The sequence below is a fragment of the Perca fluviatilis genome, chromosome 14 (assembly GCF_010015445.1).
Source record: "Perca fluviatilis chromosome 14, GENO_Pfluv_1.0, whole genome shotgun sequence".
In the NCBI taxonomy this organism is placed as follows: domain Eukaryota; kingdom Metazoa; phylum Chordata; class Actinopteri; order Perciformes; family Percidae; genus Perca; species Perca fluviatilis.
The window spans coordinates 36582182-36597824 of record NC_053125.1 but is presented as its reverse complement, the minus strand read 5'-3'; the positions used below and the strand labels follow the sequence as shown (position 1 = coordinate 36597824).

Below are 15643 nucleotides of genomic sequence, written 5' to 3'. Positions count from 1 at the left end.
TGAGAGGTGTGTCAGAGAGGTCAGGTCATGGTATTCAGACCACCTGTAGCTCTGCAACACCATTGTTTCTCTCTGTCAGCTGGTGTGTGGAGAAGAAAATCAGGGTTAAGAACAGTGAATCTGTTAGAGTGACATTTTGCAATATAACAGAGTAGTAATATCTAAGGTACCTGGCCACAGATAAATAGAGTTTTTCATTCTGTTCCCACAAAATGTGTGACACAGAATGCGGAACAGGGCGTATTTAATGCTTCGAGCTGCAGAATCAAGTTTAGCAGAGAAATTTGCAACCGGACGGAGTTTGTCGTCGTGGTGTTGCAGCAACACAGAGTCACGCAGCTCTTGTGCTTGTCAACGGTCTGCATGAACTGTTTTTAGGGATCTGGCAGTCCCAGCGTCGGGGAAGCCAGTTTCATATTCATGAACGCTTCATTAGCTTCGGCAGCAAAAAGTCTTACAGTGACCTCAGGAACGTGTACAGACATTTTTACGTGACAGGCTCAAGTAAAAAAAATCCTAATCATTAACACTAAACTGAAAAAGCTGCTATTCTGTTCATTTTACATGAAAACAGCACTGTACCAAAAAACTCTCTTGAGGAAGGAAAAAGCAGATGCGAGTGTAAAAATGAGAGCTGTAAAAAAGCCGGGCACTAAAACAAAACCAATATTGTTCAGTCATGTATACACACAGCAAACGAGATGTGAGGTTGTCAAACTGTCATTATTTCGATAAGAAACCGTTTTGAGCATTCTTCATCAGGCCCTGTAGTAACATGAGCTGTGTAGTGCAGGTTGTCAGGTTTCATGCAGTGAGAGGCAGGGCTGATTACAGACGCCGCCTCAGTGAGGTCATTTCAGCCACACTGTGATTAACAAATGTGGTTTTGTTAGATGCATCATTATGAGAAATTCTCAATCCATCAGGTGTTGAGGTTAAGCCAATGTTAAAAGTGCACATTAAATCACTACCTGAGCAAAATAAGTGGACATAAATCAGTCACCAAAAAAAGTTTCCCATGTATATGAGAAAGGAACAGAGAATTGTTCTCTTACTGTTTGACCTGTATTCCCAGTTGACCAAATAGAATGACCACTGAGCTTCAGTGTCAAATCTTTAGCTCTAATAATCAAGTTATGTGAGTGGAACCCTTTTAACTTTACACTCAGTAGTAGGCATCTTCTTCTAGGTTTCAGAAGATAACATACTATAATGGTTTAACTGATTAGATTCCTTTTTCAGAACTTTCTAACCTATCAATTGTCCCTAAATAGCAAAAACAAAAAACAGTGTATCAGTGCCAAGCATTTCTTCATTGCATGAAGCAAGTGTGTGTGTGTGTTAGCACTACCTTCCTTATCAGCTTTTGGACTCAGTCAAACAGAGGGACAAGTGTTGTTCTCTGTCTGAGGTGTTTTTTGCTTTTTCTTCGGGCATTTACATACCCAATGTCCAAAGTCCTTGCAGTACCAACACTGGTCTGGTTCGTAGGGCTCATTATTTTGCCCACGGAACCCGCCTCGGCCTCTTCTGGCTCGACCACGTCCTTCGTGGGAGCGGCCTTTTTCGCTCCATATGTTGCCCACCAGCCTGTTGTAACATGCAGACAAACGCTTCAAACATGGTTTTCTCACGTACTCGTTTTTTAGTTGAGTCTGTGTCCTCTTCGTCCCTCCGTTTCTCCAACTTGTCTTTCTGAACTGATGTGGTGGTTATTGGTGTATGTGGGTTTTTTGCAATCTTTCCCTGAATCATACCTTTAGTTTTTCCTGTACTCAGTAGCTTTAAATCCTCTTAATTTTGTCTTTTTCATTAGTTTTTTCTCTTGTTCTCCTAATTCCTGTTTGAATATTTTCAATTTGCCCCAATTTAAAGGAAAAACCAAACATTTTCGACCAATACGGCAGACACTCCAGGCTTTTTTTTAAATTAGATTTACCTTTAAAAATCTAATTAGATTTGTCCCCCGAAAATCTATAAAGCAAAGTCACACCCGTGCGTGGCAAAAACACTGCTGGAGTGATCACAATTATGTATCGATCTATACAACCTTAAAGGGATACTTCACCGATTTAGCATTCAGCTTTGTATCAGTAGAAACCCGATAGTATTTCTGAATGACCGTGCCTCCCTCCCTCATGTCCCCCTGAGACGAGAGATTTCTGCATTTGGGGCCTGGAAAAAATCTTCCGATTACGTAAAATGACGATTTTTGCGTCATTGGAAGATTTTTGGGCCAGAGGCAAAGGACTACAGCCAGTAGTAGGATCTACTTCCGTATGTTTTCAACACGCCCACAGGGGGTTGGACTGCCGAGTCTGGCCGAGGTATTCCGAATGAAAACGACTGTCAGCCATCTTGAATCTTCGCTAAACAGGCTTTCGGTTTTCAGCAGAAAACATTTACAACAATTATCTGCATTCAAACTACCGGACGTGTGTACCACCGGGATACATCGGTACAGATCGGAGAATATGGAGGAAACGTTATTACAGACGCAATACTCGGGCACACTACGCATGCCCCCCCACGGAGACCAGCGGTGTCGCTCAATGCCGCTAGCCGGCTAGGGGACATCCTCATCGGCTAGGTGGAAAGCTAATGCTAGCTGTCCACCTGTCCCAGCCATCCTGCTTGCAAGTGTCTGCTCATTAAACAACAAGCTGGACTACATCCTCCTTCAACGAAACTCCTGCTGTGTTTTTGTTGTTGTGGAAACATGCCTGAACAACAGTGTCCGACCGACGGGACTATCCAGCTACCAGGCTGTTCTCCGCCCGCGTGGAGGTGGGCTGTGTTAAACGGACTGGTGTAGAAATAAAATCCAACTAGCTACTGCTAACTGCTGGTGGAGCTTGTGACTGTTAAATGCCGACCATTCGACATTCCACACTAATTCACGCCTGTGTTTATACTCCGTGTTTAGCTACACCAATGCTAGTATGCGTTAGCTACACTTTACGGATCCTGCTTGCAAGTGTCCGCTCATTTAGACCACAAACTGGACTACATCCAACTTCAGCGACACTCCAAACATGAGTTCAGAGACTGCCGTGTTTTTGTTGTTGTGGAAACCTGCCTGAATAGTGTACTGGACTGTCCAGCTACCAGGCCTGCTAGCCCTCCGAGCTAGAGATGCTCTGTCGCCAGGTAAAAGAGGTGGGCTGTGTTAACACCGAGTGGCGCAGAAATGTGGTGATTTGTATCCATTTAACTGCTAACTGCTGGTGGAGTTTGTGACTGTTAAATGCCGACCATTCTACATTACACACTAATTCACGGCTGTGTTTATGCTCGGTGTTTACAGCCCACCAAGCGCTAATGCTAGTATGCGTTAGCTGAACTTTACGGAGCCTATAAAGTATGTGTACTAAATGTAGCCTGTTTCGTATGTCGTTTTTATATAATGTCGTTTTTATATATGTTAAATGTGTAACACCACTTGAGTAACGCGATGAAACGTTGTTTCGGTATATGGTTGAAATGACAATAAAACACGCTTGAGTTGAGTTGAATGCCTCTGTCGGTCTGTCAAGCGGTAGGCGTGGCTTGGGAGTGGACTCAAAGCAACGAAGCAGGTGCATTCTGGGATTTGGTGTTTTTCATCCATATAAGACCAAAACACATTTTCTGGCTTTTCTCGGCCTAGAAGGCACCAATTTCAATTTTTTTTTCACATTTCTACTACATAATCGACCCAATTTAAAGATATATTCAGCTTTCCAGCGGTGAAATATTCCTTTAAAAATACCAACAAAATCTATACAAACAACCCCAATGGTTATCCTATCTCAGTGTCAAACGTCAGTAGCCTATTTGTTTCTGGAAGTTTTATTTCAGCCAATTCAAATTACTCTTAATTCAATTTAAATTAGAGAGTGATCTTACCCTGCTGCGTGGAATTGCTTCCGTCTTAATAGATCAGTGTTGGGTCAGTAGAGTCCTCCGTGGTTTCTGATCCTCTCTCTCTGAATGCTTTTTGGGCGAGGTAGAGGCGAAGATCGTTGGATCTCGGATCGCGAGTCCTCAGTCAACCACGGAGTCTCTTTTATCTGACCCCTGCACATGATCTCCCACCTCGTCGCCATGTATGTCGTGGAAGTTTCCTTTGCAGCAGGGGGAAGAGTTTTCAGAGTTTAGTAAATTGAAACAAATAAGACACATGAAGACAATCAGAGGAACACAAGAGACATCTCAGAGCCATTTCTCCTCCTCCCTGTACGACTGTCATCCCCCCAGTTACAGCTAAACTGGCATGAGAAAACTAGAGATAGTTTTAGGGCGACCTTGTACCTTTATCGGTTCAGGCTAACAGTGCTCACATAATGTTCCAGACTGCATGTCTCACAAAGTTAGAATATAAATCTGCATGTGGGAAATGAGATAAACTCTTTCAGCATTTGTGAGAGCAGTAAAGTACGAATTAAACATAGAAATATAAGGAATTGTGCTTAAATGTAATTTTCCCATTACAATACATATATATATATATATATATATATATATATATATATATATATATATATACATACACACACACACACACACACACACACACATATATATATATATATAGAGCACGGTCTCATGATATGCGTCTCTCTCGTCGCCATCTTGGTACGGGGGCTCTGACCATAAAGACTCTGTGTCTTCAACGTTTTTTAAGCCAAGGACCCTTTAACTGAGAGAGAGGGATCAGGGACCCCCTGCTACATACACATAGACACATTTAGTGCATAAAATACTAAGCTATTAAAGTCATAGTATTTGGCATGATTTTATGACAAATGGAACTGAATGTGTCTTATTTCATCAGTTATTATGGTCAAACAAATGCTATGATAGAGAAACTGTAAAACATGATTAGATAATCTATGTTAATGTTAAACATATACAGTATGTGGCACAGTCAATCCTAAGGATGAACTGTATCTCTGGCAGTGGCGGATCTAGAAAATGTTACATGGGGTGGCAAAGGGGTAGCAAGAGATCTTGGCAGGGTGGCAGGGGAAGACAGTACATGGGAACCCCCATATGTAAACACCCTGCTACGCCCTACTATACCCCCCAACACCCTGCTACGCCCTGAAATGCTACAACTATTATTTCTAGTCTGTGTCCCAACCAGCAGCAGCAGATGGCTGACCACCAAGAGCCCAAAAGGAAGTTTTTCCTCGCCACTGTTGCACCAAATGCTTGATCTTGGGGGAATTGTTGGGTCGTTGTAAATTATAGTGTGTGGTCTAGACCTTTTCTAGCTGTAAAGTGTCCTACTCTGACCCGCCTGGTCTCTCCAGTTTACTGGCTTCTCCTTCTTCATTTCCCTCCTCCTCTTCCTCCTGTGCACCAGGCACGGCGTTGTGGCTGGGCCTGACGGGCCTTGGCCCACCCACTTTTTAACAGGCCCACCCAAAACATTTCCTCAAAAAACATTAATTAATTAATATATTATAATTTGGTGAAGAATTATTAAAGGTACAATATGTAATATTGTACGTAATACTGGCAGCTAGCGGTTAAAATAGTTACTGCACTACCAATTCAAAATACTGGAGAGTCGTTTCCCCCGCCCCCTCCTGCCCAGACTCGAAGTTCACGGGGGTTGCCAGGCTGAGACCGCAGCATTCACAACAATGTTGCTAGACGCTTTTCTCACATAGCCAGACATTACTCCACAGCACAGCGGAGTAGCTAACGGTAGATACTGGCTATATTGACAGTCATAAAAGCCCGTGCTCATTCGGGGCTCTGTAACCAACTGACAGACACAATTTTTCGGCTTAAAATTACAGTATGAACCGCTAAAAACACAACAACTTGACTGTCCTCTCCACACGCCAGTCAGGCACACTTCCTCGACTTAGAATTACAATACGAAACGCTAAAAATACCACTACCTTACCGACGGAACACACTTCATTGGCTTAGAATTACGGCAACAATCGCTAAACACACTGCAAACTCACAGTCCTCTCTTCCCGATTTTCAGCCCCCCTCTCGTGGCTTAAAATAACTTACCGTTGTCGGCTCCAGCCGCTGGCCTACACGTTGTAAACAGCCATGGGCTGCTTGCCTGGTCTCCCCGGTAACGTTAGCAGTTAGCAGGGTTAGCAGGGTTAGCATGGCGGCGTTAGCCAGAACCAGTCAGGATCACTTTACTGGCTATGTCTCAATTGTTTTTGCGAGTAACCAACTCGGGTACTCTAGCTATATAATTCAATGTGAGTACACAAATGTTGAAATGACAAAAAAAGCCCGTCCCTAGTAACTGTGATAAATTAGCCTGAAGCTAATGCTTACCTGTTCAGGAGAAAATAAGCCAACTCCGCGTCCTTTTGGGATATAAGCTGTCTCCATCTTTCAAATACATCTCCAATATTTACCAGGGGGTTGTTACGTCTCTGGTCACGCAACTGTTAGAAACATGCTGTTTTCTTTTTTTTATGTCCATCTCCGTTGATCCTGTTTGTTTGTTTGCTGCTTTCATGGCTGTACTACCGTTACAGCTGTAGCGTGCTGGGTTTACGTTTTTACAGGTATATCTGGCAACCCGGCCTGCCTGCTAAACTAGGCCGTTGATAACAACACACAGATCAAAACATAAACAAAAATTTTCAAAAAGAAAAAATACTGACATTAGCATTGTTGTCAGAAAAGATAGTATTTCAGTTTCCTTAATATCTGATGAGGCATTTGTGTCATTTTTGGATTTATTACAGTACAAATATTACATATTGGACCTTTAAAAATCGGCAAATAATCTTATAATTTGTGCTAAAATTGTCTAAATGTTTAGTTTTCAAAAACAATTTAAAAAAACTGGTCATGTCTATTTTTATGTTTCTGCGCAAGTTCAGCAGACAGTGAGGTTCGGATCGGATGTAGCTTGTCGGTATGCTAGGCTAGCTCCCAGTGATCTGAGAGTGTGAAAATCATTTCCAGTAAAGGACAAGGTTGCAACAGTCGTTGTTTAGGTACCTTAAACGTGCATGAACGGTCTCAGAGTCATCGCTGCAACCAGGAGATGAAGGAGAGCTGAGATCCACAACGCCTAGCACATCTTTGTCTCGGCCACCGCAGAATGCTAGCACGGTTAGCACGGCTAGCACGGCTAGCGCTGCCAGCGCGACCAGAGCCGGTGCTAATGCCTTTACCTCTGCCTCGCGAGTGGATGATATAGCCCCTATGGATATAGCCCTGTGGATCGGTCTTCCATGGATGAGCCCGCAACTCAACCAGTGCTAAAGTATCCGGTCACTTCTTCTTTAGGGAGTTTAATTGTGTAGGACGGCCAGAGGATAACAGTAAGGTATGTGGCTACTCTGCCTGTATTGTATTATGTCGTTATATGAGATATATGGATTAAAATAATCAATTCATAACCCGCTACAGAGCTGCATGCGCAGTTCTATTTCTATAACAGCTTGTTACTGTTGTCAAGTTGTTTTTCCCTCATGGTTTTCTCTTGTTATGGCCAATAACGCTTTAGGGCTTGTTAATGTGATTTATTTATTTTTGTTAAACATGTTTATAACATGAATCATCACACTAAATTAAGGAAATAACTTGAGTCTTGTTTTACATGACAGATGACGTCAATGAACACGTTCTGTGGCCGAGTATTGATTGAAACTGTCGGGCAGTGGTGTGGATTTGTATATTGTTGAAAACTTAAAACAAAGAAAGAATTGTGAAATATTCGGCCTCATGTTATACGAGCAGAACTAAAATATATTTTGGGGAAATATTAGATTCCTGACCACTTTTACAGTCTATAGGCCTGAGGTTAGGAGAGATGCACTATAGCACAGCCAGGTATGGTGCGTAATGGAGATTCCAAAGCGCTCTTCTTTTGGGCAGAACCAAGGAGAGCGATCGCGGATAGGTCCGTCCTTTGCACCGAAACTTTTTACAATGCAACAACATATAAATAGCATTAAGCTATTACAATCTTTATTATGTAAGCACATATAATATATATAATATAACAGTATATGGGATACAGGGATTTGATAATGTTTTTAATTTAAGGCCCACCCACAATTGGTCTGGCCCATCCAAAACTGGAATCCTGGCGCCGTGCCTGCTGTGCACTACTCAGAATTTTCTTGGCTGGCAATATCCCCACTTTTAGACTTTAGCTAATATCTCCAGCTACTCTGGCCTTCATAATCCCATTGTGTTTGTTGTTGTCCCAGTTTGACAGTAAAGGATGTCACCTGGTTTAATTTGTGCAGCCTTATTGCCGTGATATGTGAGAGGAAGTGAATTTTATAGAACTCCTTAACTAATCACATACAACACCTCTATAAATGTTATGAATTCTAACATGCCAGTTTGTAATATTTTGTATTATGCTGTTCTTGTCTTTACTAAAATCGAAACTAATCAAAGGGCAGAGAGCTCTTAGAAATCACGAGGGAGCAATTTGACTTTTGGCTAACGTAATAGATGTGCTGTTGTTGAAGCTGACTGGCCTTCAGCGTACATTACATTTATTACAAATGTAACTTTAAATTAAACGTGTTAAAACTTCACCTGAGGAAACTGACTTCACCTTCAGAGGCTCGGGGAGCAGCTCAGTCGCTCCAGTTTTTGCCGGGATGCAGGCCCACCGTCCCGCAGCAGACTCACTGTGTGTGAATGACGCTGTGCAGGTTTAATGCAGGGACGTAGCTAAGTATTTGAGGGGCAGGGGGCTAAGATTACATCTACATTATTTATTAATAATTAATATAAATGAGTTGTTTGTTCTAATGTTTTAAGAAGGTTGTGGACGTAGTGGCAGTTTGTTTCTACAAGCACAGTTTTTTGAACACCAAAGTTAGGGGTCAGCTGCCACCCTGTAGATCCGCCCCTGTTCCCAGCCATGTTTAACATTACTAGGCTACTTTTGAGCGTTCGTTTTGAAATGATTACATCATGACAGCATTTGAACGCAGAACTTGGGAAGCTGGCTTGGCTAGCTAGCTAGCTAGTATTATTAGCGTTCCCAGCAGAGACTACTTCGCCGGGAGTAGAGCGGACAGCAGTTGCTGCAGCTACAACTGGGTTCAAGGTGCGGCTGCAGCTACCCAGCCAGAGCGGAGCTGCTGTCCTGCGGAGGGACCGCGATGTATGCTAATATTACTAGCTAGCTGCCAGCAAAGGAGCAGGGCAGGCAGCAGCTCCGGTTTGGCTGGGTTTGAGTTGCTGCAAACGCTACTGGAGGTCCAAAGCATGAGTGGACTCCATGTGGTGCAACACTGCTCTAATGTTAGCTTAGAAATTGAGTCAAATTATGGATGCCCGGATAGCCCCGTTGGTAGAGCAGTGGGCCCAAGTTTGACTGCGGCCCTTTGCTGCTTGTCATTCCCCCTCTCTCCCCTTTCATTTCTTCAGCTGTCCTGTCAATAAAGGCCTAAAAATGCCCCAAAAAATAATCTTAAAAAAAGTCTCTCCACTTATGCATGAATAGGTTCTGAGCATGTGTGTGTGTGTGTTTCAGGCCTGTGTGTAGTGATTTCTAACAATGTAAATCATAAATTTGGGATGTATAAAATTCAAGAAAATTAATAAAAATTAGTAACATGTCAGCAACCGGAACAGCCTTTCCTCCATTTTGACATACACGTAAGTGTATCAAAAAGTTTGAATGGGATTTGAAAGTTTAAAGGTCCCATGGCATGAAAATTTCACTTTATGAGGTTTTTTAACATTAATATGAGTTCCCCCAGCCTGCCTATGATCGCCAATTGGCTTGAAATGGTGATAGGTGTAAACCCAGCCCTGGGTATCCTGCACTGCCTTTGAGAAAATGAAAGCTCAGATGAGCTGTTCTGGAATCTTGCTTGTTATGAGGTCCTAACAAGCGAGGTTACCTCCCCTTTCTCTGCTTTGCCCGCCCAGAGAATTTGGCCAACCCATGAGAGAGAGACATCATGGCTCTCAAACGAGAAAAGTGGCAGTTGGTCAAGGCCACACCCCCACCCTCCACCTTGCCCCTCCCTCTCTCCTCCTCAATAGCTACAGGCACAGAAATGGCATGTTCTGAGGAAAGCTCATTGTGGGACTGGCTCTAGTGGCTGTAATTCTGCACCAAAGCTGAATTTCGGGAAAGAGACTTCAGATACAGTATTAGGGGACCACTAAGGCCTATATAAAAGCATCCAAAGAGCACCATGTCATCGGACCTTTTTCCATAGTAACATTGTCTGCAACCAGCACACATTTTCCTTCATTTTGACATAAGATGATTGTATAAAGAGTGAAAATTGTGTGAGAGCATGTCTAGGCTTCAAAAAAGGTTGTTCACTAACTCTCTCTCTCTCTCTCTGTTTGTCCGTTGCTATAGAAACAGAGAGGGACAGAAGGACTCAAACGTCACCACTGTCAGCACTGTGACAAATCCTTCACAACGTCAACGTATTTAAAGATTCATCAGAGAGTTCACACTGGAGAGAATCTGCACAGCTGTGATCAATGTGGGGCAGCTTTCACACAACAGAGTCACCTAAAAACACATCAACGCCTTCACACTGGAGAGAAGCCAGACAGCTGTGATCAATGTGGCGCAGCTTTCTCACAACAGAGTTCCCTAAAAACACATCAACGCATTCACACTGGAGAGAAGCCATACAGCTGTGATCAATGTGGGGCAGCTTTCACACAACAGAGTTCCCTAAAAACACATCAACGCATTCACACTGGAGAGAAGCTGTACAACTGTGATCAGTGTGGGGCAGCTTTCACACTGCAGAGTAACCTTACATCTCACCAACGCATTCACACTGGAGACAAACCTCACAGCTGTGATATATGTGAGAAAGCTTTCACCACTAAAAGAGATGTTGAAATCCACCGACTTGTTCACACTGGAGTGAAACCGTACTGGTGTGATCGATGTGGGAAGACTTTTTCTCAGAGTAGTCACCTTAAATGTCACCAGCGCATTCACACTGGAGAGAAGCCGTACTGGTGTGAACAATGTGGGAAAACGTTTTCTAATAGTGGTCACCTTAAAGTCCACCAGCGCATTCACACTGGAGAGAAGCCGTACTGGTGTGAATGTGGGAAAACGTTTTCTAATAGTAGTCACCTTAAAGTCCACCAGCGCATTCACACTGGAGAAAAGCCATATTGGTGTGAACAATGTGGGAAAACGTTTTCTAATAGTAGTAGCCTTAAAAGACACCAGCGCATTCACACTGCCTCGTTGTGAACATGTTTCAGAGCCAATCTATTTCCTCCAGTTTCCTCCTCATACCCTGATAACTCTGTTGTTATATTCTGATCTTCTCTCCACATTGAATGCTGACCAGCAGTAACTTTATCTTCTTAACAGCATGTATGTTATTGTGGCTACGACTACATATTACGCTCCCTCCCTTTGAAGAGATAGTCCTGTTAGAAGTCTGTCAGAGGCAGTTTCTGCTGATTCAGTTTGTTTCAATGATTACTTACTGATAATGCTTTGTTACAGATGTGTTCCCATTGTTGTTTTTGTCTGCCTCACACATAGTCTCTAGTTATCAATAGTCCCTGCTACTAAACGTGCGAGGAACCTAATTGTTTGCGAAAGGATAATTATTATTTTCTTGCTGTGCATTAGCATTTTTAAGGGGCTTGGGATGCTGAAACTCATGGCATTTTGCATATTTTCAACCCTAGCTATTACCATGTTGTATGGTGTTATGTTCGTTGTGTTAAATTCATGGGTAAAGGAACATATGGAAACTAGAAACTGCAATTTCTGAAAAATTGCGGTGTGAATGCTGGATGCTGAAAGGCTGACGCTACATTGCATTGCTGGCTTGATTCTAAAAGGATAGATAATTTAAGAACATGTTGCAGGCTTGTTAGATTTAGCAATTATATTGATTTGATATCACATTTGGGCTCGCCCTTTATACACTCGAAAACTCCAAGATGGTTGGCGCACAAATCAAAACCCCTGAGCATTGTGAGACTAATTTGGACATATATGCCCCAATATTCACACAATTTGGTACAAATATTCCTCTCATCATCACGGACATTTGTCCAATTTACTCTCATTAGCTCCGCCCAACTGGAAGTTGGCCATTTTGAATTGTGTGCTCTCTCATAGTTATTGTTGTTTCATAGTTATTCTATTTTCTTCCTTTGTGGACTTTTCATTCAATAATCTTTGTTTGACATTTTGAATTCACTGTTTGTATTCTCTGTGACGGAATGTGGTTTTAAATCTGTTGAGGTTTGTTTCAGACAAAAAGCAAAAACGCTGATGATGTAATAAAAAGTCAGAAAATAGAAAGCTAACTGTTGCAGCACAATAAAAGAAATAAAACAAGGCCACATGCTCATTATTTGTGACTTGATTTGTTAGTTACTCTCCTGATGTGTCTTTGTTTAAAGGGGTGATAGAATGCAAAACCGATTTTACCCTGTCATAGTTGAATAACGACAGTTCGGTGGGTAAATAGGACATACATAGAAGCTCAAAGTCCCACTGACACCCCTTTGCTATGAAAATCTCATATTTTGAAACTGCCGCTGAAAACGGGCGAATCCCAACAAAGCTAGTTGCTTGCGCAAGCATCTCAAAATCCGGAACCTTAAGAGAACGGTCACGCCCCAACATTTACATAGGCTACACAACTGACCTGAGATCAGGTAGTCTTCCGAATCTAGGTCGCGCAGATCTCTGCTATTCCATTACAAAATTCACTTCTGAAACTGTTTTATGCGAGAAATCAACTATGTAAGGCTCAAATATGGACCGTTTTACGAAAATGGATGGCTAATTCCAAATTTTGTCCGAATGTGTGCCGGAATTCAGCCGGTGCTGCGCATTGTTGCCTCGCCGCAACCTGCCTTCCTTCACACACCCCCGGCCTGCTCTGAGGTACTTGGAGCTCCCTACACGACTGGCAGCCCACAGCACTCCATACCGGCGCCAAAGTCACCGGGTTTTGGATAATGGACTACTAAACGCCGGGCCCTGACAGAGCTCCAGGACCTGCAGCTCCTTCCTCTTCCTGCTAGCTAAATGCACGGTGTGTGTGAGTGAGAGCGCGGTCAGCGAGCTTGTTACGCCAGCATTCTCTTACCACAGGTTCCAGTTAATCTTTTAATGTGTGTAATTATAATGTGTTGAGTTATTTAAACAAACGATTGGGGAAATAAACGCCGCTTGTCCCTGAGTCTCATTGATAGAGCCTGCGGCTGGATGTAGCTCTATCAATGAGAGCTAGCTCCTCTTAGAATTCCTCTGAAATTCACAAATATTCATCACCGTTGTTTTTTTATAAGACCTTGAGGGAGATGTTGTATAAGTGGCGTGACGAAATTCAAACTGCAAATATACACAAATTTTGCGCAAAATGAAGCTAACTATCCGTGATTTGTAGCTAGCTAGCTACACATAGCTAGGATTGAAGGGACAGTCATAGCTAACTAAAACCCCCACTGTTCCAAAAAATTCATTAACTTGAAATCGGACACCATTGTTAGTTTTATAAGACATTTAGGGAGATGTTGTATAAGTGGGCGGGACGAAATTCAAACTGAAATATAAACAAATAACGCGAAAAGAAGCTAACTATCCGTGATTTGTAGCTAGCTAGCTACACATAGCTAGGATTGAAGGGACAGTCATAGCTAACGAAACCCCCACTGTTCACAAAAAGTCATTAACTTGAAATCGGACACCGTTGCTAGCTTTATAAGACATTTAGGGAGATGTTGTATAAGTGGCGTGATGAAATTCAAACTGTAAATATACTTTATTTATGCCGAAAATGAAGCTAACTATCCGTTATTTGTAGCTACACATAGCTAGCATGAAGGGACAGTCATAGCTAGATAACGAAACCCCTAATCTTCACAAAAATTCATTAACTTGAAATCGGACACCGTTGTTAGCTTTAAGACCTTTACAGATATAAGTGGCGGAAAAATTCAAACTGTAAATATAGCTACTCTAGTTATGCCGGCAGCTGACAGCCAAGCTCTAGATTAACGGAACTGTTGTAAGAGATTGCTGGTGTAACAAGCTTCGCTGCAGCGCTATCACTCACACACGGGCCATTTAGCTAGTAGGAAGAGGGGAGCTGCAGGCCGGGGTCTGTGGAGGAAGGCAGGCCGGGCAGTGAGGCAGCAACACAGGCAGCACCGGCAGCTGAACTCCGACACACAGTCTTACCAAATTTGCAATAAGCCATCAATTGTCGTAAAACCCCCCATATTTGAGCTTTATATAGTTGATTTCTCCCTAAAAAAGTCTCCGAGAAATGAATTTTAATAACGTAATAGCCCGCAAACAATGTATAACTTTGCAGTGAGACCGCTTGTCGGTCTCCCATGTGTTTCCTATGTAGTTTGCTCAAACCAATCAGCACGTAGCTCATTCTGAATATTCATTAGCATACCATATTTGGAAGAAAAGCTCTTGTTCCAAATAGAGCCATATTCACAGGGTAGTTAAGGGCCTAATAAAATGGCATTCGGGCAGTTTTCAGCCCAACCAATGTTACATACCCCATTAGGAGACCTTAAGGAACAGTGTAAAATACCCTATATAATCATTCTATCACCCCTTCAAACTCCTAATTAAAATTTAACGAAATGTCTACTAAAAGTTCTGTTTTTGCCGCTGACAGACTCAGATTATGTGTCTGACAACATTATGGAAAGGATCCCTACAGAGATAGACCTTTTAGTTAAAGAGTAAGATCCTTTTAGTTTAACATGAAACAGCCAAGAAATCATCATCACCAAACTCCACCAGACTCCATGGAAATAATCAGGACTTTTAGCGTGTATAGAGCCAGCATATCTCCACCAGACTCCATGTAAATAATCAGGACTTTTAGCATGTATAGAGCCAGCATATATCCACATGTAAATGGGTGAATTAAGGTTTTTTTTCAACCAAACCAGAGTGGTGATTGTTGGAACAGTGGAAAGATGAACCACAATAAAACTACTTTGGTAGTTTTATTTTGTTTCTGTCAGTTATAATTGAAGTGTGTTTAAAAATGATAAAATTACCTTAAATGGAGTCTGGTGGGAAAAGAAATCAAAATGCTTACAATGTGTGGTGTAGTTATACACAGTATACCCACTAAGAAACCCTCCAGGAATTCCATACACCCACTTAAAATGCCTAATTGGCACGCAACAATATACTTATATTTTTTATATATATTTTGTATTTGTATCTGTGTTTTTCTTCTTAACATAGGCTAAATAAAGGTATTTCCACTGTAGATTGGTGCATACAAGTGTATCTGAATAAGAAACGTAGTCGTCGATGATCAAAACATCCCTGGGGAGGACACCCAGACCCCCCACTATGACATATACATATATATATATATATGTATATATGTGTGTGTGTGTGTGTGTGTGTGTGTGTGTGTGTTGGGTCATCAACTAGACCCAAAACTTTAAAACTTTAAATTTTTATAAACATTTTTAATCGTTTTTTAAGATTTTTTTTAAAGTGTAGGGGGGTGTCCAAGGCTGCCTTTTGAAAAAAGCGGAAGACATGTCTTTCATAATCTGAGACTTGTTTTCAACAAAGAGACGCTCTCATTTCAAACTGTTTCCATCATCAATATTTGTTGAGCTGTTGTATTTGGCGTTCTCAGCATGAACACTGTTTTAAGACTGAGTCATG

At 42.0% G+C, this 15643-nt stretch overlaps 1 protein-coding gene across 2 annotated transcripts in view; it reads left to right on the top strand.

Annotated features, from left to right (window-relative positions):
* LOC120572817 (zinc finger protein 239-like) overlaps nt 1-12305 on the top strand; it is a 38424-nt gene extending 26119 nt beyond the window's left edge. For both annotated transcript variants that reach the window (XM_039822278.1, XM_039822279.1), the window contains exon 3: nt 10334-12305. In XM_039822278.1, the coding sequence (XP_039678212.1) occupies nt 10334-11200 (867 nt within the window). In that variant the 3' untranslated portion in view covers nt 11201-12305. The remainder of the gene's footprint in view (nt 1-10333) is intronic.
* Nucleotides 12306-15643: the final 3338 nt, after the last annotated feature.